We start from the raw sequence: 24,655 nt of genomic DNA on the forward strand, positions 1-24,655 counted from the left end.
CATGTCTCTATGACATATGGGGCATGAGATATGCCCATTCAAAGTTTGACATTTCAATCGGTTGCTATAGCGCCCCCCTTTGGCCAATTGATGTAATATTGCTTCATTGGCATCCTCCCATGACCCTCTACCACTGTGCCAAATTTCACATGGATTGACCAAGTCAGTGAGGAGAAAAACGTGGAACACACACACAGACAGAGTTTTTGTCATCATATAGTAAGATGAAACAACCTTGAACGTAACCTTCTTTCACATGAAAAACATTTTTTAAAATCAGTAAAGCCTTTTTACTATATATGATACGTCATAATTCATCTCTAATATCTGTTTTATAGTGCTGTGAGAACATCGACACATTTCTTCTTCAAACAGCTGAATTTATCCAAGTTTCGCATCAAAAGCTGCATTTTACAAGATTACATTGAACACATCACGAGGACATTATAATTTACCCTCGTCCAATATTGATTTTTACTGAACAGAGCTTCAGCGCTTCACAGTATAAATCAATGCAACCTCCGTGAGCTGTTGGTTGTGTCCACCGGCTGCTTAGAGGAAACAATAACTAGCTGCTAACTGCTAACAGCTAACTTAACGAGGTCTCCTCCTGCTGATGTCAAGTTATTCTCTCCACATCCACTCTTCTCAGTAGTGTCGTGGTAGTTAAATGGGCACCAGAGAGCTTTTGTTGCTTTCACATGTTAACGATACAGCGTGTTTGGGGTTCACGTGACGTCTGATAACTCCGCCCATCTCCCCTAGACACTTTTTACAAACTGTTTTTACACACTGAGCAGGACTCTTGACTATTAAATGAATCATTATGTGTAACGTGGTAGGGAGCTCCTTTATTTTATTTTACTATCATATTTTTGGGACTTTGTGTCTCTTCATTTGAAAAAAAGCCATGAATATTTCCAGTTTGGTTAATCTGAGCGCTTCTCTTTTCCTGGCGGGAATGGGCTGCTGTTTGACAGTAGGAGGTAGCAGACTGAACTTTTAAGACTTCCTGTCTCTCTGACTGTAACTTTGTGACTCAGTGTCTCCCTCCACCAAACTCTTTTCTCTTCAGGCTGCTGCTCCCCAGCTCTCTCCATCTGTCTGCCTCTCCTCCTCAGCCGCCTGATAACCCTCTCTTTCCCCCTCTTCTACCTCAGTCCCCCAACACCACTCTCCCTCATCTCCATCTGCACCGCTCTCATTGTTTTCTATCCATCTCTGCCTCTGTCACTTCTCTTCCTCCTGTCATCTCCTCCTCCTCCTCGTCGCCCGCTCCCCCTTCCTGTCATCTCCTCCTCCTCCTCGTCGCCCGCTCCCCCTCTCCATGACGCCATTCGTTTTCTTTTTAATCTCTTTTTCTTTTTGGCTTTCTCATTCTCCATCTTCCTCCCACCTCCAGTCCGTCTCCAGGTTCTGTCTCGCAAGAAGTTCTTTATTGGGGTTTAAACAAAGGTTGGCGTTGCTAGCTCACACACACACACACACACACACACACAGAGTCACGCACATATAAGTGGAGGAGTAGAGCAATTCCATTTCCTGAGGGGTGTTGCTCATTAGCATAGCTTATGAGAACTTGGTTAAAAATGTCCCGGTTCCTCACATCAAGGGGTCTCTCCACCGCTGCCTGTTATTCGCCAGTCACACAGCGTGTTGCAAGCAACGAGCGTCACGCACACGAATAAATACAGACACTGGAAAACTGAAGTTAGCACTCACAGTGGGACAACACCAGAAATTTAAACATGACGGTACAAAATCCTGTCGGAAGAAAAGAGAAACAATCCACCCTTCTTCTGCTGCTTCGTCTGTTAGGTAGTTATGTGTTACAGTTATATGTTTAATACACTGAATAAGTCATTTAATAAAACACAATTTCAATATCAGTAAGGATATTGTGTGGAAAATGGAAAACATTTTTACTTTTATCAGTGTTGTCTTTATAAATGCAGCTATAGCAACGATGACGCAACAACCAAAATAATATCAACACCCTGATATTACAAGAAAAAGCAGCCATGCCTGCAGCTCGCTGAGGATGTTACTAGTGAAAGTTGTGCTATGAGCTAAATGCTAACATACTCACAGTGACAATGCTAACATAATAATAATAATAATAAGCTTTATTTGTATAGCACCTTTCCAAACAAAGTTACAAGGTGCTTTACAACAGCAGAATAAAAAGGCAGAATCCAATAAAATGACAATAATATAAAAACATTATAAGAACATAAAAAACAATAAAACATTAGACATTATTAGAGTACATTATTAGATGACAACAGCAATTAAATAAAAGCACATTTAAAAAAGTGTGTTTTTAAAAGAGATTTAAAAGAGGACAGAGATGTGGCTCGCCTGATCTCCTCCGGCAGGTCGTTCCAGAGCGACCGGGCCCTGATAGCAAAGGCCCGGTCGCCCTTGGTTTTCAATCTAGATCTTGGAATCTCTAATAGGGACCCACCGGAGGATCTCAGTCTACGCCTTGGCTCATATGGGACTAAGCAGTCTTTGATGTACTCAGGGGCCAGTCCCATCCGGGCCTTAAAAGTGATCATTAAAATCTTAAAATCAATTCTAAAACGCACAGGTAGCCAGTGTAATGAAGCTAAAATCGGGGTTATGTGTACTCTTTCGTTTGAATTTGTGAGGAGTCTGGCAGCAGAATTTTGAATAAGCTGAAGTCTGGAAAGATTATGTTTACTTAGGCAGGAGTAGATCGAGTTACAGTAATCTAAACGGAATGTGATGAATGCATGAATGACAATTTCCAGGTTCTTGGGAGACAGAAAGGACCGGATTTTGGAGATTCTGCGTAGTTGGATGAAACAAGACTGGACAGTTGTTTTATGCTGATTAAAGTTGAGATTACTATCAAAAATGACACCAAGATTTCTGCAGCTAGGGGTGATGCTGGTGGAGAATAAGCCAAGTTGTGGTGAGATGTGATTGTGTGTGGTGCCTGGGCCTATGATAATGACTGCGGATTTGTCTGGGTTCAATTGAAGGAAATTATTAGACAGCCAGATTTGTACTTCATTTAGGCATACCTGGAGAGTGTTTAGTTGCTGGTTGATGGTAGGGTTGAAAGAGAAATAAAGCTGTGTGTCATCTGCGTAAAACTGGAAACTAATATTGTGTCTGCGGATTATGTGTCCTAGTGGTAACATGTAGAGTGAGAAGAGCAACGGGCCAAGGACTGACCCCTGAGGTACTCCACAAGACAAAGATGCTGTGGAAGATCTGCAGTCACCAATAGCAACATTAAAAGTCCTATTTTGGAGATATGAGTAAAACCAGTCTAAAACAGTGCCAGAGATGCCAACCCACTTCTTGAGACACTCCAATAAAATCAGGTGATCCACGGTATCAAAAGCTGCAGTGAGATCTAAAAGGATTAAAATAGATGACATGCTGCAACATGCTGATGTTTAGCAGGTATAATATTTACCATGCTCTCCAAATTAGTTTAGCGTGTTAGCATGCTAACATTTGCTAATAAGCACTAAAATCAGTACACAGTAAACTAAAGTAGAGCTGATCATTATATCTGCCAGGTATAGGCTGAAGCCTGGAGAGGACAACACATTCTCACTCAGTCATCCAAAACCGGCATATGGTTAGCGAACCCCGGCATCAGGCAGTGACGAAAAAAGCTGTCTTTTCACATCAGCATGATATGCCGCCTGTCACTGTCATTGCTTAACAGCGCATGGTGGTGTCAGGGGGAAACACGGCAGGACAACAACGAAATATGTCTGAGCAGGGTGGATGGGAGCGGTGGTGGATGTGTCCAACAACCACTGGCTCTCACCCGTAAAATTGTAAAGCAACACCCTGTTCTTTTTTCCTAAACCCAACCACGTGCTTTTGTTGCCTAAAACCTACCACATGCATGTGTTGGCCAAATGTAAGCAGGTCCATTGTTGTACCGACATAGTGCTTTTATTTTGAAAGAGACTGTATGCAAACTGTACATTTCCTGTGAAAACAGAAGTGTATTTTGAAAACAGACAATGCATGTAACAGGCTGAAGTTGACATGGCGTCCCAGAACGTCAACAACCAACACACCCAGGGTACCTTGGACGTCATATGTGGACGTGGAGAGTCCATGAGCAAACGTGGACATGTGACAAGGTCAGAGTGAGAATGTGTTGTGCTGACTTTAGCATTTTCGTATGAGAGACATATTTTAAAAAGAAAGGTCAAAGGAAGCAGCTCAAGGATTAAAAACAATCAGCTATCCTTATCTCAGTCTTGCAGGGAATTTGGCAGCAGGTTCAGGCCAATATGGCGTCGCAACATTGAAGCTCAAGTCTTTCGCGTTGGGAAAACCACACGTTCACAGGCAACCTGTTACAAGAGACAGCCGGCAGTCACTCGTCCACAGCGCCATCACTGGCTTACACCCAAGCTGAGGTGGGAGATACTGATTTAATCCGGCACAGTTGGTTGTGATGCGGCATAGAGTTGTTGCCGCTGGTCGCTCCTCTGCACGGCGTCTCTCAGCAGACCACCCCTGAAGGGACTGCTGACTGCTGTGCTGTTTCTGACGCTGTGTCATCTTGCCTTGCTGCCATTCTCTCGTGCTGCTTCCCTCCAGCTTCCTCTGCTCCATTTTTGGTGCTGCCTCTTGAGCCGTCCTCTCAGGCTGTTCTCTCCCCCCTGGTCCATCACACCTTGACTTATTTATTTCCATATTTTCGTTGCTAAAGGCCCTCCTCTCCATCACCTCATTGGTTGTAGTTGTCTTGTCTGGTTGGGTTGCCTCCTTGTCAATCTGTAAGAGACTTTTCTACCAGGTGCAGGTATCTGGCACTAACAGCAGGGAGTAAAATCACAGCATCCCAGTGATGATAAAATAAAAGCATGCAAATAAAAACAGTCAAATTAAGCACAATAAAAACATGCAAGATAAAACACAGCAACATAAAACTAGCACTTCCGTCTTGTGACACATCTAACCACACAGAGAGTGTGAGTCCTGAAACACACACACACACACACACACACACATTGTCTGGCTTCATGCAGTAGGAATCCGGGGTCATGGCACAGGTGTTGGCCCGTTGTATCATTGTCCAGTAGAGCAGATGGAGAGGAAGCTTTGTTCCTCTCGAGGCCACTAATGGACCACAGAAAAACTCTTTTGTACTATTTTGTACTTTGCTGGATTCTGTCACTCACTCGTGCGTGTACTCAAACACACACACGTACACACATATACTGTCCAAGAGAGCAGTGGAAGATGTAACACAGCTGAAGAAGCTGACAGTCGTATAAATACAGGAAAACAGAAGAAGAAAGTTTGGGTTCTTGTTAAACTGGAGGAACAGTGTGAATTTGCACTTTGAGGGGTGAAAAGGTGACGGGCGAATAAAAAGAACCTCCAGACGAGTGCGTCATCTGTCTGTTAGACAGTTGTGTGTTTCAGGATGAGATGATGGATGGTTAAAAATGAATGAATCATCATGAAACATCCTGCTTTCCTTCTTTTGACCCCTCTACCTTTCCATCTCCTTTCCTTCATCCAGGCGTGTAGCCATCATTTCAAAAGTGAGGGGGAAAAGAGGTCGTCTTCTGCAGTGGGTAGCACCCAGAGGAACAATTTCAGTTCTTTAATTAATTATCAGGGTAATGAATTAAATGATCAAAATCAAACTTTGAGCCACTGAGCTCAAGTTGTGTTGGCTTGAACCCTAAACCCCAGGCATCAAGATATAAGAAGCCATTTAATAAAGTGCCGCTGAAACAAAAAGTGACGCCACATTAAACTGAAGTAAATCATCCGTCTTATCAGCATTTAGTCTGAGTAGTTTTTGATCAGGAGTAGTTTTTTATCACCAGTAGTTTCACTTGTAGTATTTTAGCAATGAAGCAGTACCTCTGCTTGAGTGCAGATTTTCAGTATTCTTTCAAACCCTCTTTCTATTGCAGTAATACAGATCACCGTTTTAGATGTGTGAATGTGCGAGTTCTACGGCCACAGTTTTAGACGTAGGCATGCACGAGCACCAGACTCTCAGGTGTGTTTTACGGACAGAGATTGCTCAATATATATTTTAGATTGTTGTTGTAGAAATAACGTTAGCCTTGTGTTCACAATTTCCTGTTTAAAGCAGTGAAACTCGCACATGAGCACGTCTAAAACGGCGGCTCTCCGGCTCTGCAGGGCGATGATATTGTGCAGATTAGAGAAAGTAGCCGTGTCTCAATTCAGGGGCTGCAGCCTGTAAAGGACGCTGCCTTCACGGTCTACGACAGCAGCCACGTTCTTTGAAGACCTCATCAGGTAAACTGAACAGCCTCTGAAATGTCACAGTCTGGTCTGCGGAGGATTTCCTGGTTGCATAACCAGTTGTTCTCGCCCCAACCCATTTCTATTATCTAGCAACCAACTGCGCTTGATGAAAGAAGGAGTAAGCTAGTAAGTTAGTTAGCCCTAAATCATGGACCCAGAGATTGTTATATTTTTTTTTAATTTAATACTTGAGCGTGGCGTCGGTGGCTTAGTGGTAGAGCAGGCGCCCCATGTACAAGGCTGTTTCTGCAGCAGCCCGGGTTCGAGTCCAGCCTGTGGCCCTTTGCTGCATGTCACCCCCTCTCTCTCTCCCCCTTTCACACTTGGCTGTCCTGTCCATTAAAGGCAAAATGCCCAAAAAAAAATCTTTAAAAAAAATAAAACATTTATACTTGAGGAAATGATTCACCCCCGGGGACACCGCTGTTTGATAAGTGGATGAAGTGTTTTCAGGTGAACTTATGAAAGAGGCAACAGATAGGATTCGGGTTTTGTGAGCTTGGCGCCACCTAGCATCAGAAGTGTTGCTCGCACTGTCGCAAAGACCAAATTGACCGTGGGGATCAGAGATAATCAATAAAATGTAGGCTGTAAAGCCACCAGTATACCTCTATGTAGAATGAGAAGGTGTGTGGACACATACTAAATAAATGAGTCAAGAGGCCGAGCAACAATTATCAGATTTATCTGAAGAAAAAACAAATAGTAATGCAAATAATAAGTCACTGTCCGAGGGCTGCCGTAGAATGGCAACCAGGATGTCAGCCGACCAACACTCGCTACCCGCTCCCTGGTTGCGGCGATTTGCGATGCTGGCCAGCTAGGAATGAACTAGCAGCCAGTACAGTCCAGTCCTCTCTGGTCTAGCTAACATTTAGCCGTGTTACTTACTGATCCATTAGAAAGAAAGCTAGCTGGACATGGGTTTTGAAGCCTCTTTGGTCACGGAGCTCCCTCCATCTCTTGAACGCCTGACTGAGGTTTACTCTTGTTTTTCCTCTTCTTTTATCACTCTCCTTTTTGCTCTTCTTTGCCTCCTCACACAGAGGAGCTCCTTTTCTTTTGCTAGGCCGTTTTTGTCTCCAAACTTTGTCCGTCTGCCATTGTGCTCGTGACTCAACTATCTCATGCCCAACTCCTCATAAGGACCAGCTCCAGTCCCTGATTGGCTGACTGACCAGTTTCACAATACATGACGCGTTTCCTGCTGTAAAGCAGATTTTTTCCGTGAAAATTCGTCCCCGGTGGCAGAAGCTTATTGCAAAGATTGCAAAGCCACTAAGTAACCTATGTAAACACTGATAGTCTGATTTTACTGTGGACACTACCCTGTGCAACCCACATTATTTTCATCATGATATATTTAGGAAACGATGCTGTCTGTTGCTTCTTTAAATTAAGATTGTTTAACCCTATGGGCCTGAACGATGCATAGTGCGTCCAAATTCACACCTGTTCTTCTCTATTGATTTTATCCGCAACCGTGCGTCACAGCGAGAAGCCACTCATGAAACTCACATCAGAACCGTAGTTACTCTGAAATTATGTATAACAGAGCTTTCGTACAGTTCTTATATTGCCAGATTCCAGACACTCCTCCCTCTTCATATATGGCAGAAAATGTCAACTTCCAACTTGCTACGGTGAGAGTTACAGTTAACATTATTCACATTCATCCATTGCATCCTCCAAATTCTTGGAAAGAAGGTTGCATTTCTCAGCCACATTTGAAGGAGCCTTCAGAATGGGACAGCCTTGGTCACACCAATGTGACACAATTGGTCTTCAAATGCAGTCTTTGAAGGCTGCAGCGCCTGAACAAGCCACATCTATCCGAGGTAACAAATATCCGGTATTGAATGCTTAACTGCCTCTTAACCTCGTAACTCAGCATACATATTTTGATATAAAGGAGTGCAGGGTTCTCTGCCTCTTGCCGGCGTGTTTGCTGCACATTTTGTTTAAACATACAGTGAGTCTCTGCTGTGATGACAACAAAAGAAGCAGCAGATGCACACCTTGCCCGCCCACTCACGGTGCGTTCAGGAACGAGCTCTGACTTGTTAAAATGAATTGAACGGCTGTCCAACTTGTGCGGGGTACATAAGGGACAGACACAGCAGCTGCAGGGGACATACACCCCAGTACCGTGCGTCCACTGCACCCTGCCCTCATCCATCCTTGTTTCTGTTCTTCATTTTCTGTCCCTTCTTCTGTATTCTTGTTAACGTCTTCCTTTTCTTTCTTTTTCCCACCCTATTTTTCCTACGTCTTTGTCTTTCACCCCTCTTCACCTCACTTCCTGTGAGAACCCCAGGCGTTTTTTTCCTCATGCATCCATCCACGCATCTCCATGCTCCTCCTTTCCTTTTACCACCCATCATTCTCCCTCTACGCATCATTTCTTTTCTCTCTTTTTCATTCTCAGTGGCTTGAGGTTGCTATTGACAACTCGATCTATCCGTCCCACTCCCATTTTCTCTCCGTCCATTTCTCAATCCCCCATCGATGAAAATACACACGCTCCATCTTTATAGACAGCTATTGACCAAGACCTCCTCTTCATTGTTCTCTGCCTCTGCCCCGCCCGTGTTCTCCCATTGAAACCATTGGCTTTCCCATCATGCAATCTCCTGACAAGAGCAGTCACACCTCCATCTCCTCATCCTCCATCCATCTTTCTTTTCTTCTCTCTGCCTCCAGTGTGTGTGCATGTGTGTGTGTGCAGTCCCCACGCACTGCAATGACTGCAGCCAATCCCATTAGCCAGATGAGCAGGCCTCCAATGAAGGGGAAAGCATAATGACAACACCAGCGTCTCACACACACACTCCTCTCTCGCTACCACTCTCCATCTCTCTCTGTCTGTTCCCTCAATCACTCTGGTGTAAATGTGAGTGTGGGAATCTGGTGTGTGTTGTTTTTCTTGAGCAATCTGAGGGCCAGCCAGAGTCTATCATTTCATGTTTTTATTTCAGTGTGTTGCGGCGCACAGTATATGTGGGTTCATGAGTAATCCATAGAAGTGGAGCCACAGTCGAGGATTCACTTCCTGCTGGGTCCACTGCTTTTAAAAATACACACTCTCAGTAGTTGGAAAGCATTTCCCGATGAAGCTGTTGGATTTCATGGCACTATGGCTTTCAGCGGTGGAGGTCTGATTCCCAGCAGGGTGCCGCCAGCTGAAAATCTATGCAGTCATGCTACTATAAGGTGCTTTGGATAAAAGTCTGCTCCGAAATAAGAGATAAATGTGTGATTTTCTGTCTTTGTAGTGTTTGTGTTTGCAGTGTGAAAGCTCGCGTGTCGTTTTTCTGTTTCATTTAATTATTTAACACGTGAAATGATCAAATTTCTCCTCGCCGTCAGTTTGAAATTCAGCGCAACTCCAGTGAAGTTGAAACAGGGGAGTCGCTCCCTCCTCCATTACCTACAGGGTCATTACCTGTGGTAATGTGTTGATGCAGTGCACAGGGACAGTGTCTTTTCATCTCTCTAACTAGCCCCATTAAAATCCATTCAGCTAATGAGCCTTCACTCAGTCCTCCGGTGATTAAGACCTACTGCTTGATCTGTACAGCGCTCTCACCGTCAGGCCCTCTGCTTTCATTTAGCTCCGCTGTGACTCCATTACAGCACAAAGCGCACACTGGCTGATACATGTGTGACCACACAGAGGACAGTGGGGGACTTGAGCCCATAGGAGAGTTTCCACGGAGCCAAAGGCAAATTGATTATGGGTTACATGTTGTTTAAGAGTCCATTTTAGGGATGCAAAGGTCAGAAAGTGCAAGAAAAAGGTTTATGAAATTCCAAGTGAAGGTTTCATGTTGAAGGAGGTGAAGTCGCATGTCAAAATAGTAATAGATTACATTATAAAGATTGTCTTAGCATGTTAGAAGTTGGTGCTACAAGTTTAACTGCTGCCACAGCTTTATTTCTAAACTGTTGGGTTATTAGTTTGGTTTAATGATCTGGTGATGACCAATACTTAACTTAATTTGATATATTACGTCCTCTTTGCAGATCACAAGTACAATAGTGCCAGTACTTAGCAGCATGAGTTTTGTTTTTAAACACTCACATTGTAGCCACACTAGCTGCATAGCTTATGCCATGCAATTTTTCCCAAAATGGTCCAAATTTCCAAAGCCCCATTAGTCCGAAAAATGTCCCACTAGACCAGAAGCCCATTTCTCCGACAGGCTATTACCCCAAAAACAAACGCCCATTCGTCCAAAGTCTAATTTCTCTGAATACACACAGTTCCTGCAGTTAGTCTCAGTTTCTTTACTGACCGTTCATGGCATTTCTCAGCAGCCACTTAACCTACGTGTTTTCCACTCACCCGTCCCTGCTATTTTAGTGACTTTTGTGCCACCAAAAACCTGACTCACGGTGCTGAGCTAGATCTCAAATTAATCTTCAGGTTACCAGCTTTTAGATGATATATATCACTTCTATGTGGCATATACTGTTGACCTGCTATTTCCTCCTAAAGATCCCCCGTCCCCCCTCCAAAAAAACCAAAATGGGTCTATGTGGTCTTGATAATGTTAAGAAAAATGATCATTGTTCGGCTTAAAATAACTGTTTCTTACTTAATGCAACGTATCCCACATGATGTACATAATTTATGTCACATACATGACATGACATGCTACGGTATGTTGTTAAATTATTGCTGACTTTTGGTTTTGCACAGGACACAAACACCGGTCTCTTGGATGAAAGTCCCATGTTTGTTTGACCCATTCAACCGCTCACTCCCTGCTACATCACCTGACACTCCCGTAATCATTGTTACAGCCACTGGAGGTTGCCGCCTAACAAAAACGTGGGCTGTACCGTACTCAGAATTATGTCAGTCGGATCAGATTTGGCCGTTTGATATAAATATTCAACATTGCTTATTATTTCATAAAGTTTTAAAGTTTGAACGGGGCTCAGCAGGACGTTCAGTGTGACAGCAGCAGTCATGTAATATCGTAAACAAGCTAACGGTGCTAACATTTTTATAATACACTAGATATCAAACAAAAGCCAGAGACTGTGTCGTATTAAGTATCTCAGGCTGTTCTCACAAATCTTTCCTATGTTTTCGTATGAAAAGTAATACACCCGAATTCATACATATCCCATGTATCGTGAAAGGCTGCGACCCCGTGACCAATGTGCTGATGGGAGTAAACAAGGAAACAGTCCCGAGTGCTTGTAAGGAGGCAGGTTAGGGTGGTGGATGGGTCACAAAAAAACACACAGGACTTTTCCCTGGAGTGGCGTGTTCAGACCCGTGTGAACTTTGAGTCATTTTTAAGTACGTCCTCAACGTGTTTTTCTTCCTAACCCTAACCTCCATAAATTTACCTTAATAACGTAACTGCACGTTAGAGATGTAACGTCATTTGTGGGGCACAAACACGAACTGTTGTGCATGCATTTTTCGTATGATATCATAAAAACCGTTCTATGAGAATACGTTGAGAATCTGTGATCTTCCAAGCAGAAGAGAGGAGATAATGTTCTCTCAGAGCCTTACGGTGCAGAGTTTCTCCTCCTCTGTGCTGCTGCATTGTGTCTACAGCTGTCTGTACCAAAGAGTAGTGTCAAAGTCAAGAGTGCTCACTCCACAGCAAAATCTGGGGACCAAATATCCCGATAAGTACACTGCCAGCAAAAAAATAAATAAAGACTGCTCGAGTTGAAACAGTCTCAGTCGACTGAGGGCTCTCCGACTGACAAATTGAATCTCCGTCTCTCAAGGGGCAGCCCTCCCTCCCAACCTTTCAAATGGACTTTCTTGCTCTGCTGCTCCCGTAATAATTACTACGGGCGCTGGAGGTTGCCGCCGAACAAAAAACATAAATATGGGTCGTAATTTCTGCTTGTAAAAATGTGGTGGTAATTTGGAGGAAGACAGTCTCTCTTTATCACAATGAGTGATGGTTTCCTGCTCAGTGGTGACACAAGGTGAAATAGAAGTTACCTGGATATAACTCCAGTTACAGGTACACCGTAGACCGCCATCGCTCTTTATCACATAGTGCATGAGAGAATATAAACAGTGGGAAATTTAATTAAGGCTTCCAATTAACCCCTTGTGTGAAGTGTGAATCCATATTGCTTCTTTCCTGAAACACGATGAGGTAAATGTTACTCTTCCCTCCCACACATAGAGAAATGCTGTAGATTGATGCCTTCCATCCATGTACAGTAGCTGCACACACTCCCACACACACACATTTATAAACTCACACCTGTCTACATGTGACGACTCAACATAATCTGCAACAAGCAGCTGATAACAGAACGACACAAAGCAGCCACACCTGTAACACATGTTGATTAGTAGATGGTCCTGATGATCAAGGACACCACCTGAGCCTCTCATTCATTTATTCACCCTCCCATCCTCCACCTCCCGCCTTGCTCTCCCTTTTCCCGTCAATTAAATTCACTTCACAAGTGCTTTGTTGGCGGGACCTCAGGGTGCTGTTGCCAAGGCGCTTTTGATTTAATATCTGTCATGCATAGGGAAAATAAAAAAAAGAAAACAAGGGAAAACAACAACAACAACATGCCTTGAGGTCCGCATGGAGCCTCGCAGTGGGAGACGGGGGCATTTGTCCCCGCAGGGCAGAGTGGATGTGTGCACCCAGTGGGGGCAGGAGGACACACCAGCACTCCATCGTCAGGGGGAGAAGACACAGCTTGAATACATAAATGAATGATCCATTTTCTCTCCTCCCGCTCGACATCTTCCTCACCCCTCTGCTGCCTCTCCGCTGTGAGTCACTCTGGATTAGAGGGAGCTCTTCTTAAACTGTTGGGCCCTCTTGACTCCTCGCCACTCGCTCTCGATCACTGTCTCCCTCTTGTTTTGCCTCTAACTTTTCTGACTCTTAAGTGGCTCAGAGGGCAGATGGAAAAACAGAGCTGTGGGCCAGATGGAACAAGATTACAGTTAGACACAGTAGATGTCACTTTACGAAGAGAGCACAGAGGAAGAGTGCTACAGTCTCACATTAAAGCCACACTATCTAACTTTTGAATGTAAAAACAAGACTTTTCTTTTGTTCTTACCACTGGAAGGTTTAATTAATACGAAACGAAACTCATCCTTGTTCAGTTCCATATGTTCAGGGATTTTGCTACGACAGCCTTAGTCGGTCTGGTAACCTAGAAACTAATGTTAAAGATGTTTAAAGGTCCAGTGCGTCAGGTTTAGGGGGATGTGTTGGCAGAAATGGAATATATTATAATAAGTATGTTTTCTTTAGTGTGTAATCACATGAAAATAGGATTCATTGTGTTTTTGTTACCTCAGAATGAGCAATTTATATGTACACATGGAGCAAGTCCTCATCTACGGCGATGGCCATGCTGCACCTCCATGTTTCTACAGTAGCCCAGAACGGACAAACCAAATATTGGTTGCAGATAGGGCCATTGACGTTTTGGTCATGCACTTTCCACGTCCATATATGACGTGCAAGATACCCTGGGTAAGGGATGCCGTGTCAACTTCAGCCTGTTACATGCATTGGCTTCTTTGAAAATACACTTCCGTTGTTACAGGAAATTTAACGATTACATACAGTCTCTTTCAAAATAAAAGCACTACATCGGTACAACACTGCAAATTGCAGCAAACAACACACACGGTTGGGTTTAGGAGAAGAGAACAGGGTTTGGCTTTAGAATCTTACAGGACGCGAATACCGCTCTCTCGGGTGAAACTCGGTGTTCCCACTCGCCCTGCTCGGACTTTCACCGTCTTAAGTTTCATCCTTGTCCCGCCGTGTTCCTCCTGATGCTGCCGGGCGCCGTAAGCTATAACGTCAACTGGCCACGTAGTATGCCAACGTTGAAGGACGCCTTTTTCTTTGTTGGTTTCTGACGCCACAAGTCACTGCCCAAACGCCGGATTTCAATGACTGAGTAAGACCGTGCAGCCACCATGGTTTGCAGCCTCTCCACAATGAGCAACATCAGAAAAACACTTGCTTTATTCAGTGTTTTTCCCAGTTTAAATCACTGGGTTTGTTTGTTTTGGAGAGGAAGAGACCTCTGTGGATAATTCAGCTTCTGGTAAAAACCATCCAGACCTTAAGTCAAAAGAGAAAAAGGGTGAGCACAGATTAGCAAGTGTTAGGTTAGTGGCTCGCAGAGACATGCCCAACAGCATCGGAGAAACACTGATTTGTGACGTGAAACTTACTTATTCAGTGTTTGGTCCCGGCGCTCCATGTGCAGAGGTGCTACCTTGCTGCAGCAGCCGCAGGCTAGACTCAAGCCTGCGGCGCTTTGCTGTGTGTCATCCCCCACTCTCTCTCTCTCTTCTCATTTCACACTGTCCTGTCCATCTCTCATATGGGTTTGCAAAGCCGTTATTGCCCAGACACACCTAATCGTCATTAAAGAACTAAGGGCAACGCAGACTGCGGCTACTGTACACTGCAAGGCCAACTGTTGTTTCCGTCACTTCATGTTGCCTGTGTCTCAGCCACAGTGTTACACAACCTACAGTGAACTAGCACTTATGTCCTGTGCCTGCGTGAGAGGAAATAACTCTCCATAGCAATAGATGGTGGTCGTCTGTATTTGTCATTAAAATAGGAAACTGATCTTATGATCTGTGCAAACTCTAAATAAAATTCTTTAACAGGCAGAAAACTATAACCAGTTTAAAGCAGTGCCTGACGTAACTGACCCGTCCTTCTTGTTTCCTCCCTCCTAGGGTTCTCCATAACTACATGCTGTGGCGCATTGTGGCGGCGCTAAGTGAACACCTGTCCACAGCCTTCCGCAGCACCATCCATGAGTTTTCTCGGGAGATCGACGGCACGGAGCAGCAGCTGGAGCTGGGCAGGCTCTGCCTCACTCAGGCCAACAAACACTTCGGCATGGCCCTGGGAGCGCTGTTCGTCCAGCAGCACTTCTCCTCACAGAGCAAGGCCAAGGTACGGTTGGGGGTCGGCCAGTGGGTGGTTGGTGGGACATTTGAGTGATGGGCTGTATTTGAATGGATGGATGAATTATCATGGCCTCCATTTTGTCTTGTTTTTAGAGGAGATTTGTCTCTATACGTTCAAATAATATAATCCAGACAGTAGCTGGATTCCAATTCCCAATTTGAAGTACACTGAAAAACATTAGCTCAACTGCGTGTTGAGTGCAGTGCAGGCCTAAACTGTAACACGAGTTAGCTGAATTCAACCTGTACTGCCAAATTTGAGACCTGAAGAACTCTATTTTAACTTAGTTTCATCATTCACTGTTAGCTTGCCAGGCTGCACTCTAGTGGGCTGAATCAAACCATGCTGCGCCAATTTGCCTTGCCGTTATCAGTTTAGACAAGTTATGCCACACCAAGCTGCACCAGAGGTGGATGACTTGGGGCGCTTTTCTGATCTGAGTTGAAGTTTTCCAACTCGAGGAGTTCAGAGTGCAGAAACAGAAGGTGCAAACCAACACAAAAAGCTTCAATCTCATTTAAAGCAAAAGCCACTTCCAGCTGTTAAAACACTCTCCGTGTGATCGAGGCCTGAAGATGTCTTCATCTGCAAAGTTTTCTGAATTAATATCAACGTCTGGTGTAAATTTCATGTGAATAGCTGCATTGGAAATATGTAAAGGTGTTCCTATTACTACTTAGAGAAAATAAATCAGTAATGAGAGTTTATCTGTAATTACCATTGACTACATTAAAATAATATTACACTCAACCTTCACAGACGGCGAGAGGAAACTTCACTTTAGCGTCCTTGTCCTTGGATTGAATTTTTATGACTACTTATTACTAGAAACATTTAATAGTATTTAACAAGCGCCTGAGACGCCTCTAATCTGGGAAGTTTCATAATATTTTTATAGTTTCTACAATTTGAACCCATTGTTCTTTTTTCTTTTCTAGTTCATCATTTTCTTTGGCTCTGTGGGGGCAGTGTGTGTGTGTGTGTGTGTGTGTGTCGGGGCGGGCTGTGTTCGACTGTACATTCTGACATGGCTGAATGGTTTTGATTGATTCCTGTGCCTTGGATCTGGATATACCCCCCTCGCCGATCAGACCCGTCTCCAGTCTCTACCTCTCACTCACTGCTTTTTGTTTTTTATTTTCCTCTCAGCCTGGGTCAGTCACTCCTAATCCCCCCTCCTTTGCCCTTTGGTCACTTCTCTTTCACCGTAATCCTCCCCCATATGTATTCTTATCTCACTCTCATGTCGACTCTGGGACATGGGGATATGGTTCCCAATGGGATTTCTAACCTCTGTAACCCCGTGCTCCATCTTTAAGCCCTCCATCATCTTCCCTTCACCTTCTTCTTCTTCTTCTCATACTCTCACAGTCCATCCTACGCATTTTATCTTCCATTGAGCTGCCTTTCTTGTCCTCTCACAAACTTTTTAAATCTCTGCCAGAGCTCAGGACTGTAGAGCATAAAGCAAGTCTGACACAACTGGATACATTCTAGGCGCTAATTACTTTCTATGTACTGTACCTTAATTGAAATTTAAGTTCCCGAGCTCCTAATGTTCCATTTAAGATTCTAATAAGATACCAAGTGTAAATTTCAATAATGCTTCGAGCTAGCGGAGCCTCTCTGATTAATTAAAGCATAGAGAAGATCACGCCTACAGTGCGGCAGGTTTTAACCACATGGAGTGGGTGCTAATCCCACAAGCATCTAAACATCATTCAAACCATCCTTCTTCTTAAAGTGGAGTGTGTAATGTGGGCCGGATAGAAGGTCTCAAGCTGGTTTACTGCGTTTTTGATACTGTCCGTCTTCACACTGATCACCTCACAACACTTGCAGACATCAGTCAGCACGGTGCTGGCAGGTCCGCACAGGTTGGAGACCTCATTATCAACACGAGGGGTAGCGGCCCTGTAGCCGGTGGCGATGTGTGTAGCCTTGACTGACTCAGGGATGCTGCTTACCTCAACATGAACAGGAATTAATGAGTCTCAGGAGCTGGAGCTGAGAGACAGGACACAGATCGGGAAAGACGAGCCTTCTTGTTATCCTGAATCATCAATGTGGCTGAAGGACACAACATGTCCCAGTGTCTTTTAGTAGTCGCAGACAGTGTGTGGTGGTTTGAGAGCGCACCAGTTAGGGCAATATATTGGCATTTTATCTGATGTCATAGGAGACGAGATGTCATCTTAGATTTTGGATGTCATAATACTGAAGTGTTGTCTTTTCCTGGTCCTAAAGGCTGCTTTACAGTGAAGTGGTGTAAATTTCTGAACCTACCAGACTGTTCACGCTGTTCTGTTATTTGACTTCACCCACTTAGTCGTTATATCCACATCACTGATGGTTATTTACCAAAAATCTCATTATGCCTCCGGGCCGGTGGTGGCCATGGCCAGAGGCATTATGTTTTCAGATCCAAGTCCATCTGTCCCATTCTTGTGAGCATAATAATCTCAAGAATGCCTAGGGGGAATTTCTTCAACTTTGGCACAAACATCCACTTGGACTCAGCGATGAGCGATGACTTTGGTGGTCAAATGTCAAAGGTCAAGGTCATTATTACCTCGTCTGTCTTATTCTTGTGAAGGCAATACCTCAAGAACAGCTAGAGGGAACTTATTTTGAAATTTGGCACAAACATCCACTTGGACTCGAAGATGAGCGATGATTTTGGTGGTCAAACATCAAAGGTCAAGGTCATTATTACCTCGTCTGTCTTTCTCTTGTGAACACAATATCTCAAGAACAGCTAGAAGGAACTTATTTTGAAATTTGGCACAAACATCCACTTGGACTCGAAGATGAGCGATGATTTTGGTGGTCAAAGGCCAAAGGTCAAGGTCATTGTTACCTCGTCTGTCTTATTCTTGTGAAGACAATACTTCAAGAACAGCTAGGGGGAACTTATTTTGAAATTTGGCACAAACATTCACTTGGACTTGAAGATGAGCAATGATTTTGCTGGTCAGACATCAAAGGTCAAGGTCATTATTACCTCATCTGTCCTATTCTTGTGAACACGATATCTCAAGAACAGCTAGAGGGAACTTTTTTTTAAAATTTGGCACAAACATTCACTTGGACTCAACGATGAGCGATGATTTTGGTGGTCAGATGTCAAAGGTCAAGGTCATTGTTACCTCGTCTGTCTTATTCTTGTGAAGGCAATACCTCAAGAACAGCTAGAGGGAACTTATTTTGAAATTTGGCACAAACATTCACTTGGACTCAATGATGAGCGATGATTTTGGTGGTCAGATGTCAAAGGTCAAGGTCATTGTTACCTCGTCTGTCTTATTCTTGTGAACACAATATCTCAAGAACAGCTAGAGGGAACTTATTTTGAAATTTGGCACAAACATTCACTTGGACTCAGCGATGAGTGATGATTTTGGTCATCAAAGGTCAAGGTCATTGTTACCTAGTCTGTCTTATTCTTGTGAAGGCAATATCTCAAGAAAATCTGGAGGGAACTTTTTTTTTAAATTTGGCACAAACATTTACTTGGACTCAGTGATGATCTGATTAGATTTTGGTGGTCAAAGGCCAAAGGTCACTATGACCTTGCATCCATCTCATTCTTGTAACCACAATATCTCAAAAACAGATATGAGGTAAGGAGTTTTCTCAAATTTGGTATAAATTTCTACTTAGACCAGGGGTAGTGGCTTTGACAAAAAAAATCACATGAAAATAAATAACGATTATTTATTTATGTATTTATTTAATTACCATGTTTATTTTTATTTATAATCGTAGGCAAAACATATGGTAAAACATTATTTATTTTTTATTATTTCTGGTCAAAAATGTCTCTTTTGATAGTTCAGGTTGCTGATCCCTGATTTCGAAATCAAAGTATTGGTCAAAAACAGTGTAACATTTGATTTTCCCAATATTTCCCAGCCCTAGCAGAAGTATAATTGTTTAAAAGTTGCCGGAAGTTTGGAAATTAAACATTCCTCAATCCTGTTGCCAGAAAGAAACTTTGATGTTGGACAATTCTGCAAGACCTCAGAATACGTCCAAGAGCTACATTAGAGTTTGAATTAGAGAAAGTTCTAAGTGATGGCATTAGCTAAGAGCAGTATGCAAAATATTCAGCAAGCAGCTTCTCATTTTTAGGTGGTTAAAATAATAATCAGCTGTCACTAACTGCCTTTTTTTCCAGTCTTTAATAACCCCTTGCTGTGTGTTGATGTCGTCTTCAGTGGTGAATATGTGTTGTTCAGTCTCAGTGATATGCACCTCATTCTTCTCTAATGTCAGTTTGAATGTTTTTAATTGCTGATAACACAGCGTCCATTTCAGTATGAAAGTCTTGTTTGAAGGGTTGTGTGGCCTTTATAATGTCGGCAATGGAGGGACGTTCCATGCTCGTTGCGTCAGCAGTGGTACCTGTCTGTTAAAGGCTTGCACCGCTTCCCTCTTCCTAATCCAAGCCTGGCATGTTGTCTTCCTTAAAACCATTTTGGTTGTCATATTTTGGTCCTTGTTTCCTTTCTTTGGCCCATTCACTTGTAGAACGTTGACACACATATTTTATGGCACTTTAATGCAGAATGAGATTATTCAAGTGGCAAAGGCAAAGAGCAGGTGTGTAACCACGACAGCAGGCCACCTTAACCGGAAGTCCCAGCTGTCACTACTTGACATGACTTCTGTGAGTAGCTCATTCTACTCTGTAGCACTGCTGCGAGTATTTCTGTAGCTCCAAACCATCAGCTGATCAGTTTTATCAGCCACATTATCGCAATTGAACTGTCAGTCACATCAGATCTCTAATTTTGGATGATCAGCGTAATAGATCTTTGGCAGTACTCTAAAACTGTGATTTCTTGGTGCCAGATACATGTTTAATCCACACTGTATATCTCCTCTTAGCAGATCCATAATACTGAGGTTATTTCCTCCTCTTTATGATTCATCTTCTGGAATTTGCAAAAAGTAAGCAAAACAAAACTAACAAAACAAGGACAAAAGACATTCTCAGTAATTATAGTTTCACGGTGGCTTCACATTATAGCTTGTATGCAGCAACTGTAAGCCTTGTGTCATTCCAGACGGCGAGTCAAAGCGTCCCATTTCAGTCACTTTGACTTGCGTTGGTGCTGGCAGCTGGAAAATAGAACCATGTCCCATGCTGTTTTTAAAATGAAATAGAAATTCAGTGATGGTTGAACGCTTCGACTTGTGGTTTGTGGCGTGTTTCAGCTGCAAATAGGGTCAGTGGTAATTACATTTTGGACACGGGAATTCACATTACACAGACCTGACATCAAAAACTGCAGCAGTGGGCTCATGAATGTGGAGGCAAATCCACCATGATGGTGATTGGATACAACAGAAATCCAAACTGTCAGTCGGAAATACAAGCAGCACTTCTCAGAGACAAACACGAGCATCTGCAGAGATGTTGATGGGTTTTTTAATGTAGTGAGTCCCCGAGACCCACAGGTGGTCCTCTGAGTGGGTCTCAGGGAAATGGAGTGAGTCCAATAAAATTTTTTATATTGACAAATTAGTGTTACACTCAGGTTTTATATTATATGGGTATAATTATAGTTATATTCAAGGACGTTGAAATGTATCTGAATATTAAACAAATAAAATCCCAAATCTGAGCGTAAGCTACATGTACCTTCATACAGTCTATGTAAGAAATGACAAATGTCCAGTCTGTTCTTATTCCGAGCTCAACAAATACCGTCGCTTTGTCACTAGTTTCGGAGTCAGTCACCAGTGATAAAGGCCACCTTTTGCGGCAGTGTGATACACTACTGGACAGCCTCGGTTATAAACGCAGCCTGACTGAAACTTTGGTGATGTTATGATACGCCGCCAGTCTGCTGGACACCATCAGTTTGAAATGCTGCGGGTGGAGACTTAATTTAAGGAGCTGGAAAGTCCCTAAAGGATGGAGAGGAGCGGCAGGAAATGGGTCCAACAAACCCTGGACTTTCACCCAGGAGCCAGCTGTTTGCTTCCCGTATGAATATAGAGCCAAACCATGATGTTTTTTCCTAAACCTAACTGCGTGCTTTTGTTGATGCCCCGGCATTAACTGTGGCGGCCCAGAATGTCAGCTGCAGACGCAGGAGGATACCTAGCACATAGAGTTCTCCAGCAGCTTCACTGGCTTCCTGTTAAATATCATATCTATTTCAGGATTCTGCTTCTCACCTTTAACACCTTCCATAACCACGCCCCTTCCTACCTGTCTGAACTCCTTCATATCTACACACCCTCCTGTACTCTTAGATACTCTTCTGCAACTCACATCACCATCTGCGCACTGGACTACCATGGGTTCTAGATCCTTCAGCTGTTCTGCCCCTCGCCTCTGGAACTCTCTCCAACATGACATTCGCAATATTAGCCCCTTTTACACTGCCAGATTTTAGGCGAATGTTGGGCTGTTTTGCCGGCAAGTAGCTGGATTGGCGAGTTGATCTGAGGTGCCCAATTTTCCGCCTCGTAGGGTAGACATATTGGCGGAACCCTTTTAGTTTAAACAAACTGAGGCGGCCTTCCTGTTGATGACGCTACACGTGCGACCCACTGGCGGTGGATAAACAGGAAACAGCTGATAGCAGGAATTAGCGAGCAGCTAGTAGCAAGAGGGAAACNTGCTGAAAAAAGACTGATTGGGCTTTCCTGCAAATTTGCACAACTCCTATTTAAAAAGGGCTTAAGTAGACTCCTGTTCTACTTTTAAATCCTGTCTGAAAACACACCTTTTCAAGCTGACATATTCTGTTTGATTTAATGGTGACACACATGTTGAGACCTGCACTGATGATGAGTTTATACCTAATATTTATAATTGTGATTTCTGTCCAGTCATTTTATTAACTTTTATTAGTATATTGTATAAGTACTTACTTAAAGTGATAGTTTTGAATTTTTGAAGTGGGGTTGTGTGGGATCCATAGTCAGTATATTACACACAGTAGATTTCAGTCAGCATGTCCATGGTTTGGAGAAACAGGCTGGAGTCAGAGACGGAATTTAAGCAATGCACTGCTGTGGAGGGGTCAGCAACAAAATGTTTTTTAGCAACCTGAAAAAATCGATATTGGTTTGAGTATACAGTGTTGAGAGTATGTTTTTACAGCTTTACCTTTCCATCCGACAGCCTGTTCAGACAGGAACAGCTTCAGTTCCCCATCTGTGCTCATATCAGTTGAGAAAAACAGTAATTTTAGCACGCTGAACACAGGAGCTGCTGGTCTACTGCTGCCTCGATCAGTTAGTTAGTTTGTGTTATTGTGTGAACCAACCCGTTTAAATGTCAAAGTAACACAAACACAAAAACTGTTCAGCGATGTTAAATCACTGTTGTTCTCAATGGAGACTGGCTTTGAAGAGAGAGATATAACGGCTTCATTTTCCCGTTGGAAATCACTGTCTGACATTAAGGTGAAGCAGTGAAAATACTCTCAATATAGTGCACACTTCAACTGATATTGATTTTTTTAGGCAGCTAAAACACATTTTGTTGCTGACCCCTCCACAGCTGTACATCACTTAGCTTCCATGTCAGACTCCAGCCTGCTTCTCCAAACTGGGGGCGTGCTGACTGACATCTACTGTGTGTAATATACTGTCTATTGATAAATATTGTTAAATCCTGACTGGTGCATGGACGTACATCACCTGACAGTCATCACACCCACTTTAAACCAGTGAGAAACACACAAATAGAGAAATATATCATGTGAAGTACGATCTATGTTCTGACTTTGGGTAACAAATGGGTGTATTCAGTAAGAACCTGACTGATAAATTGTGTTTTCAGGAACTTTAAAACTTCTGTTATGATGTGATCTCCCTCCAGGTACAGGAGCTGGTGGAGGACATAAAGCACTCCCTGGACCTCCGGCTGCAGGAGCTGGACTGGATGGATGATGCCACCAAGGAAGCTGCCAGAGCAAAGGTTCAGTGCCCGACTCAGCTTCTGCATCACAAACACCGCTCCCCGCCAGATCCGATTAGTATTTGAAAAGGATTTAATTATTTCTTTGCAATTCCTTTCTTTCCGGGGGTTTGATTGATTGCTTGGTTAGATGGAAGTGTGTGATAGAATACATCAAGGGCTTGACATTGAGAAGTGAGGATCGCCTAATCCGGATCTCTCTGTGGTGCTGATTTAGGGTCTGCACTGCAAGATATCCCTTCTAATACTTTTACAATCTGAAGTTATAATCCTTTTAGAGGGCCATGCTGAATATAAAGAGCTTCCCTGTAATCCTATTACATTGGGTTTGCTTGATTAGTTGATGCGCCAGTGTGTGTGTGTGCGTGTGTGTGTGTGTGTGCTGGGTCCAAAAACAAGTGTGTGTAGGTACCTATTAGTCACTGTGAGCGGATGTAGGGTGATGCTGGACCAGTTGTTTCTCCTCCACTTTCTCCGTCCCTCCATCACACTCTCTCCTTCTTCTTCTCTCCCAGCTGAAGCACATGATGGTGATGACAGGATACCCAGACTTCCTGCTCAAACCTGAGCTCATAGATCAAGAATATGGGGTGAGTCATGAGTCTCTCATTTCACTCTCCGCTGCCTGGTCATCCTCACCACCCACACGTCATATGAATACATTACATTTCCCATCATCCCTTTCTCTTTCTCTCTGTCGCTAGAATGGTTTTCCATCAGACATCACTGTTCAGTCTGGGTGATTGTATTCAGATGCTGCACACATACATCATGCTCAGGGGTAAATGAACCTGAGACACTGCTGAGGCTGCTCAAATACACAATATACATTAAGTGTGTTGATACAACCAGGATGCACGTGTTAAACCTTTAGCACACAGCTCAGCTGTCAAAAACTACAGTGATGGGTGGACTGATTCTTTTCATGGCATCGGTTCCTTAGAGTTGACACGTGTTTATGAATTGAGCCGAAGTTTTGATACTTTTTGCCAAATATGGTGGCAGTTTCTCTGTGACCTTTCGTCATAGTACATGCACGTTTGAGAACTAGTGTTGCCCACCCCACAAAAAAACGTGGAGGTTTTTTTAACACTTGGTGTGTCTGTGTCACTCTGTAGTTACAACTCCAAAACACTAGTCAGCGGCGGAGGTTTCTGTGATGTGCTGTAAAGTTTACTTGATTCAAAAGACACATTAAACACACATTAAACACACATTAAACATGGCTTAATAGAGACAGTTTCAAACACAAGTACACAAATCAGCTTCACTATAACTCGCAGCATTCACAGACAAACACTTGTCTTTATCTGGACACATTTTCCCCACAAATACAACATGCTAACGTTATTAGCACAAGCCTATGGCATTTTACATTGTATAAATTAGCCTAGTGGCTAGCGGAGATTTCCTCTGCTCATAT

At 43.3% G+C, this 24,655-nt stretch overlaps 1 protein-coding gene across 2 annotated transcripts in view; it reads left to right on the forward strand.

Moving 5' to 3' along the window:
- LOC126404027 (endothelin-converting enzyme-like 1) overlaps positions 1–24,655 on the forward strand; it is a 77,471-nt gene that overhangs the window by 31,035 nt on the left and 21,781 nt on the right. For both annotated transcript variants that reach the window (XM_050066980.1, XM_050066989.1), the window contains exons 7-9: positions 15,047–15,269; positions 23,134–23,232; positions 23,748–23,822. In XM_050066980.1, the coding sequence (XP_049922937.1) occupies positions 15,047–15,269; positions 23,134–23,232; positions 23,748–23,822 (397 nt within the window). The remainder of the gene's footprint in view (positions 1–15,046; positions 15,270–23,133; positions 23,233–23,747; positions 23,823–24,655) is intronic.

The sequence above is a fragment of the Epinephelus moara genome, chromosome 2 (assembly GCF_006386435.1).
Source record: "Epinephelus moara isolate mb chromosome 2, YSFRI_EMoa_1.0, whole genome shotgun sequence".
Taxonomy (NCBI): Eukaryota; Metazoa; Chordata; class Actinopteri; order Perciformes; family Serranidae; genus Epinephelus; species Epinephelus moara.